The sequence below is a fragment of the Oncorhynchus clarkii genome, chromosome 10, assembly GCF_045791955.1.
Source record: "Oncorhynchus clarkii lewisi isolate Uvic-CL-2024 chromosome 10, UVic_Ocla_1.0, whole genome shotgun sequence".
Lineage (NCBI taxonomy): Eukaryota > Metazoa > Chordata > Actinopteri > Salmoniformes > Salmonidae > Oncorhynchus > Oncorhynchus clarkii.
In genome coordinates, this window is record NC_092156.1 from 62,687,562 (window position 1) to 62,701,339 (window position 13,778).

Below are 13,778 nucleotides of genomic sequence, written 5' to 3' on the forward strand. Positions count from 1 at the left end.
CCCATTGTCCCTAGGCCATCATTGAAAAAAAGAATTTGTTCTTAACTGACTTGCTTAGTTAAATAAAGATAAAATAAATAAAATATATTTATTTTACTTCGATTTGTGTATATTAGGTATTTGTTGTGGAATTGTTAGATATTGCTGCACTGTCGGAACTGGAAGCACCAGTATTTCGCGACTCCCGCAATAACATCTGCTAACCATGTGTATGTGACCAATAAAATGTGATTTGATATAAAGCGGTTTTTCCTCAGAGTTGTCGGGACATCTTATATCAGTACACTCGTAGCAACTGAAGCATTACGAAACTATTATTCGATCAAATAAACCCACATAGCCATAAAACAATTTGTTTACCAAATTCGACACTCATTGACCTAACAAAAACTCATTGCTTGGTTGGCGAAACGACGAAAAAAACGCCACCTGCTGGGAGGAGACAGATTTTCTGCAGAGTTGGGTATGTTTCTTCCTTTCTCTCTGGTATTAGAAAAAGTGACGAAAGTGGTTTCTCTGACGGAAAATCACACGAAGAAGAAGAAAACGGAAGTGAACAGTGACCAAGAACAATTTCCACAAAAGCGTTTTTATTGTTGTTATGTAGACGTTTATGAACACCTCGGTACTCAAAATATGACTCATTTAACTACCCAGCATCACATACTTACCCAAGGTAGTGTTTAATTCGCATTGCAGACAGGATTTGGTTGATAGATTGTATCTAGGTAACGCTAGCTAGCTGCTAACAATGGCTAACTGTATGGTTTTTCACTCTCAAATAGCCTCCATTATGGAGGTGCTAGCGAATACAGCCGTGGCAGATATCTGTAAACTCGTAGACGACGACTATGCAGTGTTTCGTTTGGAAATAACTCAAAGCCAGAAAGAAAACAGGACATTACGCAGGAAACTACAGCTATTGGAACAGAAGGTGACACGGGAGCGCACAGAGAGGACAATGCGAGACCGCGTCCTCGCCAGTCGTCCCAGTAGTGTCAAGATCCTCGACCGATACAGAGGAATGGCCAGAGGTACATTTTGCACAAGGCTGGGGCTGTCGCCCTGGTACCGTCTGCACATGTGTTCAGATGTATATTACCCAGAATTGTGTCTTGGTCAGTTTTTGGATAGAATGCAATAATTCCCCTGATTGCTTACTTAGATAGCTTGCACAAAGACACTATTTCCCGGAAGGCCGAGGCTGTGCAGCCTGTCACCGTTCATATATAGCTAGTGCCTTTCGCCCCTTTCTGCACATGTGTTACCCAGAATTCGGTCATGGCCAGTTTTTGAATAGTATGCAATAATTCCTCTGATTACTTATCTTGTGCAAAGACAACATATTCAAACCAGATTCTTGATTTACTGCATTTCCTATTATTTCCTCAATGAAAACAATATGGTGCATGAAACAATCAAATTATCTATAAATAGTCTATCAGTAAGTTATAAGGTGTTACCTTACATCCTTGCCAATTCTAGACATTGTCAATTGGGTACAATATACAATTGAGCATTGACAGTAGCTTATCTAACCACCTTTTTTCCGCCCAATTAAATCTCTGTTGAAGGAAATCTCACTGGAGGCTACAGGAGCTTTGTGAAGCCAGCGGGAGACAATACATGGAGAGATGACCAACCAATCACTGTTGATGAGGGGAGTGGAACCTCAACCCAGCACGTTATCGTGATAGAGGTTAGTGTAATATTTTTACATCAAAATTACAGTACATCAAATGTGGCCAATTTATTTCAGAAAGGCTCCCCTAAGCTATTTACTTGTTTACATGTACAGTACCAGTCAAAAGTTTGGACACACCTACTCATTCAAGGGTTTTTCTTAATTTTACTATTTTATACATTGTAGAATAATAGTGAACACATCAAACTATGAAATTACACATACGTAATCATGTGGTAACCAAAAAAGTGTTAAACAAATCAAAATATATTTATATTTGAGATTCTTCAAAGTAGCCACCCTTTGCCTTGATGGCAGCTTTGCACACGCTTTGCATTCTCTCAACCAGCTTCACCTGGAATGCTTTTCTTGAAGGAGTTCCCACATATGCTGAGCACTTGTTGGATGCGTTTCCTTCACTCTGTGGTCCAACTCATCCTAATCCATCTCAATTGGGTTGAGGTTGTGGAGGCCAGGTCATCTGATGCAGCACTCCATCACTCTCCTTCTTGTTCAAATAGCCATTCAACAGCCTGGAGGTGTGTTGGGTCATTGTCCTGTTGAAAAACAAATGATAGTCCCACTAAGCGAAAACCAGGTGGGATGGCGTATCGCTGCAGAATGCTGTGGTAGCCATGCTGGTGAAGTGTGCCTTGAATTCTAAATAAATCACAGACAGTGTCACCAGCAAAGTACCCCCAAACCGTCACACCTCCTCCATGTTTCACGGGAACCACACATGCGGAGATCATCCGTTCAACTACTCTTTGTCTCACATAGATACGGCGGTTGGAACCAAAAATCTCACATTTGAACTCAGACCAAAGGACAGATTTCCACCGGTCTAATGTCCATTGCTCATGTTTCTTGGCCCAATCAAGTTTCTTCTTCTTATTGGTGTCCTTTAGTAGTGGTTTCTTTGCAGCAATTTGACCATGAAGGCCTGATACACGCAGTCTCCTCTGAACAGTTGATGTTGAGATGTGTCTGTTACTTGAACTCTGTGAAGCATTTATTTGGGCTGCAATTTCTGAGGCTGGTAACTCTAATGAACTCATCCTCTGCAGCAGAAATACGCGTTCTTCCTATCCTGTGGCGGTCCTCATGAGAGCCAGTTTCATCATAGCACTTGATGGTTTTTGCGACTGCACTTGAAGAAACTTTGTTATTGAAATGTTCCGTATTGACTGACCTTCATGTCTTAAAGTAATGATGGACTGTCGTTTCTCTTTGCTTATTTGAGCTGTTCTTGCCATAATATGGACTTAGACCTTTTTGGTAAATGACCATCTTCTGTATACTACCTTACCAACACACAACTGATTGGCTCAAACACATTGAGAAGGAAAGAAATTCCACAAACTTTTAACAAGGCACATCTGTTAATTTAAATGCATTTCAGGTGACTACCTCATGAAGCTGGTTGAGAGAATGCCAAGAGTGTGCGAAGCCGTCAAGGCAAAGGGTGGCTACTGAAGAATCTCAAATATTAAATATATTTTGATTTGTTTAACACTTTTTTGGTTACATGATTCCATGTGTTATTTCAAAGTTTGGATGTCTTCACTATTATTCTACAATGTAAAAATAAAGAAAAACCTTTGAATGAGTAGGTGTGTCCAAAATTTTGACTGGTACTGTACATCATTATTTCTCTGCCATAGGGGAGCTTGTGAGACTTTCCTACGACATTGTTATCCAATTCAACTCATGTACCTGCAATAACCTCCTCTCTTCTTCTGTCAGTCTGCAGGTCCTGGGGTCAAGCAGGAGAGAACTGAAGGAGAGGACACAAGACACAGCAGAGACATCCAGATTGGATTGACTGGAGCGCCCCCTGTGTCCAGGGAGGACCCCGCCGCCTCGCCTCAGCCCAGGACCCAACACAGCATCACGGAGGTCAGTGGAACGCCGAACACCGTCCTCAAGTCAGAGACAGACACCGAGACTTTAACTGTAACACACAGGCTCTTACCCACAGGATCTGACCACAGATCAGACTCAGAGAGACTGGAGCTGCGGCCACTGGGCTGTCCTCCTGCTTCCAGCTCAGAGTACTTACCGGTATTTCACCAGAGCCAGAGGACGGATCATTCCTGTGGAGATGGTGACGCATTAGACACTGGTGTTGATGATCTGCCTTGTTCTTACGCTACAAAGATGGACCCTGGCAACATATCCTTGGGTTTAGAGACACAGACTCATCTGTTTAGAGAGGACTGGAACCAGTACAGTAGTAGTGTATACTCTGAAGGGTGCCTAGATAAGAAACAAGAGGTTATAGTGGTAGACGAGGTGAAAGTGGAGGGCGACGCTCCTCCCACATGGAATGCAGATGGTCACCTAGGAGACAGACACTCACAGGGTAGAGATTTCTTAGATTACAGAGAAAGCTTGGACACAAATATAAATGTTGTCACCCACTCCCCTTTACACGCATTCAGGGATCGTGTCCCAGTGTCCACGTCGATGGCACCTTCCGATTCACACGGCTGTGTCGTTTTCGATCAAGTGTTGAACTCAAATGACCAAAGAGCCATGGCTCGTGGAGGGGGAGCAACATCCGGCATTAGTAAAGAGAAACGGTTCCTCTGCATGTTCTGTAACAAAGGCTTCAGCTGCCCCCAGAAGGTGGAGATCCACCAGAGGGTCCACACAGGGGAGAAACCCTACAGCTGTACCCAGTGTCATATGTGCTTTTCCCAGGCTTGTCACCTAAAGAGGCACCAGAGGGTCCACACAGGGGAGAAACCCTACAGCTGCCCACATTGTGAGAAGAGGTTCTCCCGCCAGGACCAGCTGAAGATGCACCTGAAGGTCCACACGGGAGAGAGGCCATTTGCATGTACGCACTGTAGGAAGAGGTTCTCAGAGAGGAGCAACCTCAGGATACACCAGCAGAAAAACCATTCCACTATGTAACATAGGAAGTACCCATTCCACTCTATAGCGTCTGATGTTTAGATCAAACCCAGCATTAAAGACACGGATTAATTTTCAGTGTTATCAGCAGAAAGGATCCACAGATGCATTTAGAATAACGAGAGTAACAGATTTCAATGTTGAAAATTTGTGGGTAGAATATTGCATCCAGATATGATATTGTGTGATATATAAGGGAGAGCCTAAAAATTGAAAATAAGTGCTTGAGGTGGACCTCTGTAGGAGATGAAAAATTTAAAAGAAACCGGGAGTACATATGTTTTGAATTGAAATGCAAACAGATTCTAGGTTGGTTGATGTCATAAATATTAAGAACTAAAAGGCGATGGGAAAAGTGGAGAGGAACTGGCACGACTGTCTGAATGAGTTGCCAGCATCACAAAACGTTTTTGGAGAATGAATGTTACTTTTGTAAGTATTGGCCTAGACCAGGGCTATTCAACTCTTACCCAACGAGGTCCAGAACCTGCTGGTTTTCTGTTCTACCTGATAATTAATTGTACCAGGTCTAAAATCAGTCCATGAGTAGAGGGGAACAATGGAGAAAAAAATGCAGCAGAACTGGCTTCGACTTCCAGAGTTGAGTTTGAGGGGCCTAGACTATATTGCAACATAAGGATGCATTAAGGTGTATTACAGATTTAATATTATTTTACTTGGGCTGAGAGGTTGAATTCGTCTGATGACACCAATACTTCTCGCAATTTTATTTCAGACAAATGAAATGGGATTTTCCCAGTTAATTATTTTTGTCAATGAGAACACCTTGGAATTTGGTCATTTTAACACAGGGTAGTAAAGGAAATGTATTATTTTTTCGGGCAGTAAAATGCATGTGATAGCTTAACATTTTTTTTAGGTACAACTTATTTGATTTAAACCAGTTGTCAACATCATTTAATTACAAATAAAGTTTTGCGATACTAATCATTGAACGAAAATGCCATGGAAAATGTTATTGGGCTTTTGAGCAGCAGTTTCATTTACAACATCCGACCAGTAGATATCAAAACGTTTTTCTGTAAATATAGCAATGTGTTTGTGATAAAAATTACTGAAACAAATTCTATTGGCCTGATTGCTTTGAGAGCTGGTACAAACGAGTTAAAATAACGGGAAATTAAGAGACCAGAGACCAAATACAAGAGACCAGATACCCCCGATTTAAAATAAATGAGTAAATATGTTGTCAGATTGCTACTTGTAGCAGTGATTCTTAAGTATAATAATGGCAAGATATAAGATCAAGAAAGTTATTGATCTTAACTTGATCACTCTTCTGTCGCAGAGAATTTTCCTGCTGCATCGGGAAATTCAAATGAGCCTTGTGAATCCCCGAAAATGATCAGTTCTCTTTCTCTCCATGCAGGGGCAGTCAAGCCATTGGGATCAGCGCTTGCTATTAAAAAAAATATATATTCTCGCTCAATCAAACGCTAGGCCCTATTACTGCAAAATTCAAATGTACAAAAATGTATCTGAAATGCAGCAGCCATATACATCAACAATTGTCATTTTACATAGATTAATAACACAAGATGTATATTGGTCTTCACTAGGCCACTACATACAAGTGTATCTTAAGGTTATGAATGAACTGTCAAAATATAATTCAATCGTGGCCTGGGGTGGTCTTGCAGTTAGGGCTGCTGCCTTCAATACTGTTTTGGCGGGGGTTCGATTCCGGCCAACGCATTTCTGGCACAAATAACTCAATCCACTCAATTGACTTGATTAAGTTACACATTTCAAATATGGACGGGATATTTTACCCCTGATCTTGATAAGAAATTACCATACCAGACACTTTTGGATAACATAAAAAGGAAACAAAATAATAACAATAGCCTACGCTACACCAACATTAGTTTCCATTCATACAAAGTGTCGGGTAAATTGCCACAGTAGATTTGCCGTGGTAAACAAGGAAATCTTTTTTTCTGTTGTACGGAATGCTTATCAATCGCCCATAGTCTGTTCAAAAAGAGCTAGGTCTTTCCGATGACAACACCAACCAGAGGGCGAACATATCTAGAAAGTTGCAAGTGTAACCTGATCTCTCAAGGGAGCAACCAACGTCTTAGACCGTTTAGACTCTTTGACCGAGGGCAGGCACGGGTTACAATATGCCATTTGGTTATATTCCAATAAGCTACATTCTGTAGGCTACCCGTAAAAGGCGCTGCATGGTCAATCCGACATCTGCATTGGCCGTCTAGCATTTACGGTGATACTGCTTCGGCAGGAGTCAGGGAATTCATACATCTTGTGCTTCGCAGAGCTGTTGTGAAGGAACTTGTCAGGGAAGTGAGTTTGTGTTTATACAGGACCTCCTGCCCCCCCACCTACCATCAGCCAATCATGTCAATGCGGAGCTATACGGAGTCCTCTGCATTGTTACAAAATTTGAGAGGCGAGAGGCGATGTGGTACGGAGCTCAATTTGGCCTCTGCATGCTTCCGTAGGCGCCGCAATTGCTTTACACCTTCCATACGGAGCCTCCGACCACATTTTTGCATCAAGCATAAATGGGCTTTTAGCCTATCCATTGTCACATTATGAAAGGTGTGAAAACAGATTATAGGCTATTGTTTGTGTCCCTGGCTGAGTTGATGAGCTGATTTGGGCCATCAGTTGATTGACAGATGTAGGCCTACTGTAGAACGATACAGTTTCCTCCAGTGTTGATGCTCGCCTAGTTTTATAATTAGGCTGTGTATAATTTGTCAATTTAGTTATTGTCTTTGGTGTGGATTGAAAGCCTGTATTGTGTAGCCTTAATATTTCATTTTGTAAAGCTGTCAAGATGTTTGAGCCTATCCCAGATGATTTTGTTGAGCTGAGACACTTTTCTCAGAATCGTAAATTATCAGACAATTTGTTTTACTTCTGTTTTTCTTCTGGAAAACATTGAAATAAATGCAATTCACTTGTGGCCCTAATCTAGGCTCAGGCTTGCCACTAGATCACCCTGCACTGGGCGCAAATTCATGAGGCTCGGGGCCGGAGCACGCTGCTTAGACCTCTGCGCTACTGCAGGTTACAATGCTCGAGCAATTACTTAAATCACTTGTGCTACCCACACTATAGAATAATAATTGGAACTTCTCAAAAACATGTCATTTCAATTATTCATGCCTCTGTTCCAAATTTCCCCACTGTGTCCCTTACAGCCTGTTTTTGTCCTCAGTGAGTACGGGCGGCTAGCTGTTGTTCCACAGGAAGCTTATCTCTAACCCAAACACCAGATGGCTGCCTCGAATTTAATATCAGTCCTAATGCTCAATCCCTCTGTTCGTAATGTGACCTTGTATTGAAACATTTACTTCTTCAAATTACTAAGATATTGCATTATTAGAGTGCTATCTGAAAGCCACTTACCATTCACTTTGTTCCTTCACACTTATTAAATGTCTATTTTAAGATTCATATGTCATTCTTTGGAGGGATCAATATGTATTAATTGGGCTGGCACTCTATATCGGTCCCCTGTATATCGCATGCTCTGTCCATAATAAGTCTCTACCTAGCATTTTAAACGGTTGTTTAGGTGAATACAGAACATCTTTGGTTCTATTTAATAAGGTATGGGGTTTATTTCTAAATGTATTACCAGGGTGGAAGAAAGTGGTTATACTTTTATTGGTTAGGGGTAAGTCAAATCCTATACAATGCTTTAACCCTATCTTTCTCAAATGATCCATCAAGGGACCACTCTGAACATTTCTCAGAATACTTTTTACACCACTTACGTACGTCTAATTGTGGATTAGCAGGTTCTATATATATTTGTTCTATTGTTTACTTCATCAGATCTCTAGTAACCCATTATACATTTGTTACATCACAAATGCATCCTATACACCAGTGTTCTATTCATACAGGGGTTTAAATAGTCACTCTAGTCTTCTATTTAACAGCATATTCAGGAATAATACTATTTTCTTTCATATCTACATACAGAATCCCTATATAATGTTATAGACCTGAAAACTCAGCTCACACAGAACTGGTTGGGGTATTCATTATTTTCCTTATATAACTATACTTAGGTATTCACATCCACAACACTCCATGTGCATCTTCAACAATTCTAAATGCCTACAATAACACCTTGTGCTATTATCTGTGGTTCTCAGACCACGTTGACTTTTCTATCATTACATCCTATGTATCTTCAACGGTTCTCTTGCCGCTATTTCCTATACACTAGTAGTCCCAGACTACGATGGGCGGTGGTGGATGGAATCTCTAGATTGAGTCCCTTACATTATTACCCCATGTGCATCTTAAATGATTCTCTAGTCGTTACTTCCTAGGCACAATATGTATCTCCTACTCTGCCTTCTGAAAGTATTCAGACCCCTTGACTTTTTCCACATTTTGTTAGGTTACAGCCTTATTCTAAAATTGATTAAACACTTTTCCCCTCAATCTACACACAATAGCCCATAATGACCAAGCAAAAACAGGTTTTTAGAAATACAAAACTGAAATATCACATTTACATAACTATTCAGACCCTTGTCCTGAAGCCACTCCTGCATTGTATTGACTTTGAGCTTAGGGTCGTTGTCCTATTGGAAGGTGAACCTTTGCCCCAGAGGTCCTGAGTGCTCTGGAGCAGGTTTTCATCAAGGATCTCTCTGTACTGCTCTGTTCATCTTTGCCCTGATCCTGAAGTCTCTCAGTCCCTGACACTGAAAACATCCCCACCGCATGATGCTGCCACCACCATGCGTCACTGTAGGGATGGTGCCAGGTTTCCTCCAGACAGAACGCTTGGCATTCAAGAGTTCAATCTTGGTTTCATCAGACCAGAGAATCTTGTTTCTCGTGGTCAGAGTCCTTAGGTGCCTTTCGGCAAACTCAGAGCGGGATGTCATGTGCCTTTTACTGAAGAGTGGCTTCCGTCTGGCCACTCTACCATAAAGGCCTGATTGGTGGAGTGCTGCAGAGATGGTTGTCCTTCTGGAAGGTTCTCCCATCTCCACAGAGGAATTCTAGAGCTCTGTCAGAGTGACCATCGGGTTCTTGGTCACCCCCCTGACCAAGGTCCTTCTCCCGTTATTGATCAGTTTGGTCGGGCGGCCAGCTCTAGGAAGTGTCTTGGTGGTTCCAAACTTCTTCCATTTAAGAATCTTGGGGACCTTCAATGCTGCAGAAATTGTTTGGTACCCTTCCCCAGATCTGTGCCGACACAATCCTGTCTCGGAGCTCAACGGAAAATTCCTTCAACCTCATGGCTTGTTCTTTTGCTCTGACATGCACTGTCAATTGTGGGACCTTTATATAGACAGGTGTGTGCCTTTCCAAATCATGTCCAATCAATTTAACTTACCACAGGTGGACTCCAATCAAGTTGTAGAAACATCTCAAGGATGATCAATGGAAACAAGATGCACCTGTGCTCAATTTCGAGTCTCATAGCAAAGGGTCTGAATACTTATGTAAATTAGGTATGTTGTTGTATTACAAATAATTTGCAAAAACAAATCTTAAAGCCTGTTTACATTTTGTCAATATGGGGTCTTGTGTGTAGATTGCTGAGGATTTTTTAAATTTAATCCATTTTAGAAAGGCTGTAACGTAACAAAATGTGGAAAAAGTCAAGGGATTTGAATACTTTCCGAAGGCACTGTATATTTAATAACACCACGTGTCATTGTTAGTGGCTGCAGACCACGTATACACTTCAATAAATGTCTAGAGACAGCTGTCAGCGGGGCTTCCATGGTACTGTTACGCCCTCGCTCTAGTCTTCTATAAGACTATGGGTACCTTTTTATGCATTATTCACCTTAATTGTATTGGTTTTATAATAAATAAATAATAATTTAAAATTGACTTACTGAAATAATTTGCCGTCCTTCAATTGTTCGCAGATGATGTGTCTGGGCAGATAACAATAAGGGGCTCCGCAGGTAGAATCAATCATCCAGTTCGTGATGCCAAATTGTCGTGGAAATTCTTACACGGGGAGTCTCAAAGTCAATCTTAAATTAATCATTGTTTATTATCAGCGTGCTGGAGAGGTTCCAACCAACTCAATGCATCAAGTACACATGTCAATCTACTGGGGCAGTCCCGTTAGTTCTTATATACAGACAAGTTATATTTGCATGATTTAGCTTATTCATCATTCATATTTAATTAATCAGTAACGTTTGCATGTGACAGACCAATACCTCAAAAGGCTTCTCTCTAAGCTGTGTCCTTGAAATGGAGATATCCCTTTCTCTAAACAAGGTTCTGGGCTGCCAAATTGCAGATCGTGATCATGAGGGATTCGTTCAATCAGTCACTTGCATGAATACAGAAATAGGTTTTTACAAAAACACAAACGTAAACATTTCCATCACACACATTCAATACCGCCTTGCACACATCTAGCTGACCTAAGGTGTAATCATTAGTCCAACAGTTCCAAATGAGAGTTTCTATTGGACAAAGCCAGGTATGTTAATCCCCATTTCGTTCCGTTTGCTTCTGTTTAAGAAACGTTTTTCAACAGAATTGACGGAATGAATGCACCCCTGATCACACACAAACAATTCACTTTCATAGCTACATACAAACAGTTTGTTGTATTCCTTCTAGCATGTATGCGCTCTTCCTCTCACCTTTTCCCTTTGCTTGTGGACACAGCACATTGTCTGTTACCAGGCGAAAAAGCATTTCCAAGCAAAACATTCATATCATAACGGCTACACATAGCCTACATCGTTGTCACCATATTAGCTAAAGTAACATCATAGTCAACATAGCTAATAGAACTAATGCATTAGTAAATCCACTACAATCATGCAGTACAGTCACTGGGGCCCCCCGGTGGCAATAAATTAATAAAATCAAAAGCTTACCTTGACTTGGAAGAGTTCCAGTGTTGATAGTCATAGCTAGCTAACATAGCATCCGGGTGTTTGAGTAGGCTAAACTAGCTAGCTGCATTTGCTAGATATGAAAACAGTGAAAGTTTTGCTCTCTCGCTCCTCCATTTGGGAAGAAATTAATTTGTAACTTTAGCTATTGTCTTTGAGTCAACTACTCACCACATTTTATGCACTGCAGCGCTAGCTAGCTGTAGCTTTTGCTTTCAGTACATTCTCTAATCCTTTGATTGGGTATAAAACGTCAGTTCATGCTGCAAGAGCTCTGATAGGTTGGGGGATGTCCTCTGGAAGTTGTCATAATTTTGCTGTGTAAGTCTATGGAAGGGGGTGAGAACCATGAGCCTCCTAGGTTTGTATTGAAATCAATGTACCCAGAGGAAGACGGAAACTAGCTGTCCTCCGGCTACACCATGGTGCTTACCTTAGAGTGCTGTTGAGGCTACTGTCAACCTTCATTGCAAAACAGTGTGTTTTAATAAATTATTTGGTATTGTGAATATATTTTATAGTTTTATCTAAAGGACAACTTTTTAATTGTTTAACTATTTTTATTAAATTCACTGAGGAGGATGGTCCTCCCCTTCCTCCTCTGAGGAGCCTCCACTTATGAATAACAGATGATACATAGGCGCATCATTTTAAATTATTTTGATTAAAGGATTAGGTCAGTGGGCTACAGCCATGCCGCCTGCAGTAGGCCTACTGGGCGGAGGGGGTGAAACTCCAGCTGGTCGTACTTCAGGTTGTTGCCTCTCTTTTGCTGTTCAAAGAAAGCGGGTCGTTTCTTTTGAGGCGTACTTTTCAGAGAAGTCTTCATTGATTAAGAACTGAGCTCTTTGGCCTTGCACACCAGTGGTGGGTTTGGTGTTGAAATAAGAATGCATACGCAGATAAGAACCCCATGCCCACTGTAATATATGGTGGTGGATCTTTGTTATGGGGCTGTTTTGCTTCCACTGGTCCTGGGGCCCTGGTCAAGGTCAAAGGCATCATGAACTTTACTCAGTACCAGGACATTTTAGCCAAAAACCTGATTGCCTCTGCAATGAAGCTGATACTTGGCCTCCAAGTGGATCTTCCAGCAAGACGATAACCACAAGCACACATCAAAATTCACAAAGAAATGGTCAATTGAAACTAATCCCATTGAAAACCTGTGGTTTGAATTGAAGAGGGCTACCCATAAGCGCAGACAAAGGATACCAGTGATCTGGAAAGATTCTGTATGGAGCAATGGTCTAAGATCCATCCTCCTAATGTATTCTACAATTTTATAAAACATTTTATAAAAAGGCTCAGTGCTATAATCTTCGCACGGTGAGGTATTGAAAACAGGAGTGTCAATCATTTTGACCCCTATCTTTTTGTGAAAATCTTTCTCTGAGCAATTGTATTAGTTAAAAATATCATACATTTAAAAAATACAATTGCATACAATATAGCTCAGTATTTGAATTATGTATTTTATTCAGTCATTTTTGCACTACTACTGTTTACTTGGTGCATCTACCTCACATCTCGCTGAGTCTACCTTTAAAGCAGGGGTGAGGAGAGTTCCTTACTAATTAGTGACCTTATTTCATCAATCAAGTACAAGGGAGAAGCGAAAACCCGCAGACACTCAGCCCTCCATGGAATGAGTTTGACACATGCTTTAAAGGGACAGTTCACAAAATGACATTGGTTTCCTTACCCTGTAAGCAGTCTATGGACAAGGTTTGACATCAGTCCATGCTTTGGTTTAGTTTTCCTGGCACGGTTTCCAAATGCTAACATTTTAGCATTTGTAGCAAAAAATCCCATTCAAGTCATGGTACCGACATTTTTTTGCATGGATTGGCGTCGTACCTTGACCATAGACTGCTTACAGGTTAAGGAAACCAATGTTTAATTTGGGTAAACTATCCCTTTAAACCTAACCTATGACCTGACCAATCACCTTATGTATTACTGCCACATAGTGGCAAGAAGTGACAAAAATGGCTGTTAGCCTCCCACACGCAGGTTACTTTCTGTCCCTAAAACGAACACTAAATAATATAAACAAAATATATTTTTTATAAAACTTAAAGTAAATAAAGTAAATAACCTAAACTACATTTCAAACATAAATCTTAAATCGTATAGAAATGAATATAAAAACACAACTATGGGCCTCTCGAGTGGTGCAGTGCTACCTATGCCACTAGAGATCCTGGTTCGGGTCCAGACTCTGTCGCAACCGGCCACAACTGGGAGACCCATGGAGCCAATTGTGG

General features: G+C 41.0%; 2 protein-coding genes across 2 annotated transcripts in view; both read left to right on the top strand.

Annotated features, from left to right (window-relative positions):
* Positions 1–529: 529 nt before the first annotated feature.
* On the top strand, positions 530–5,562 carry LOC139418989 (uncharacterized). The gene is made up of 4 exons (XM_071168787.1): positions 530–1,034; positions 1,575–1,705; positions 3,431–3,583; positions 3,666–5,562. Exons 1-4 carry the CDS (start codon positions 752–754, stop codon positions 3,801–3,803), a joined length of 705 nt encoding a protein of 234 aa, XP_071024888.1. The 5' UTR covers positions 530–751; the 3' UTR covers positions 3,804–5,562.
* Positions 3,845–13,778, top strand: part of LOC139419312 (zinc finger protein 236-like) — a 43,712-nt gene continuing 33,778 nt past the window's right edge. The window contains exon 1 of the mRNA XM_071169257.1: positions 3,845–4,602. Within this exon, the coding sequence (XP_071025358.1) occupies positions 3,845–4,602 (758 nt within the window). The remainder of the gene's footprint in view (positions 4,603–13,778) is intronic.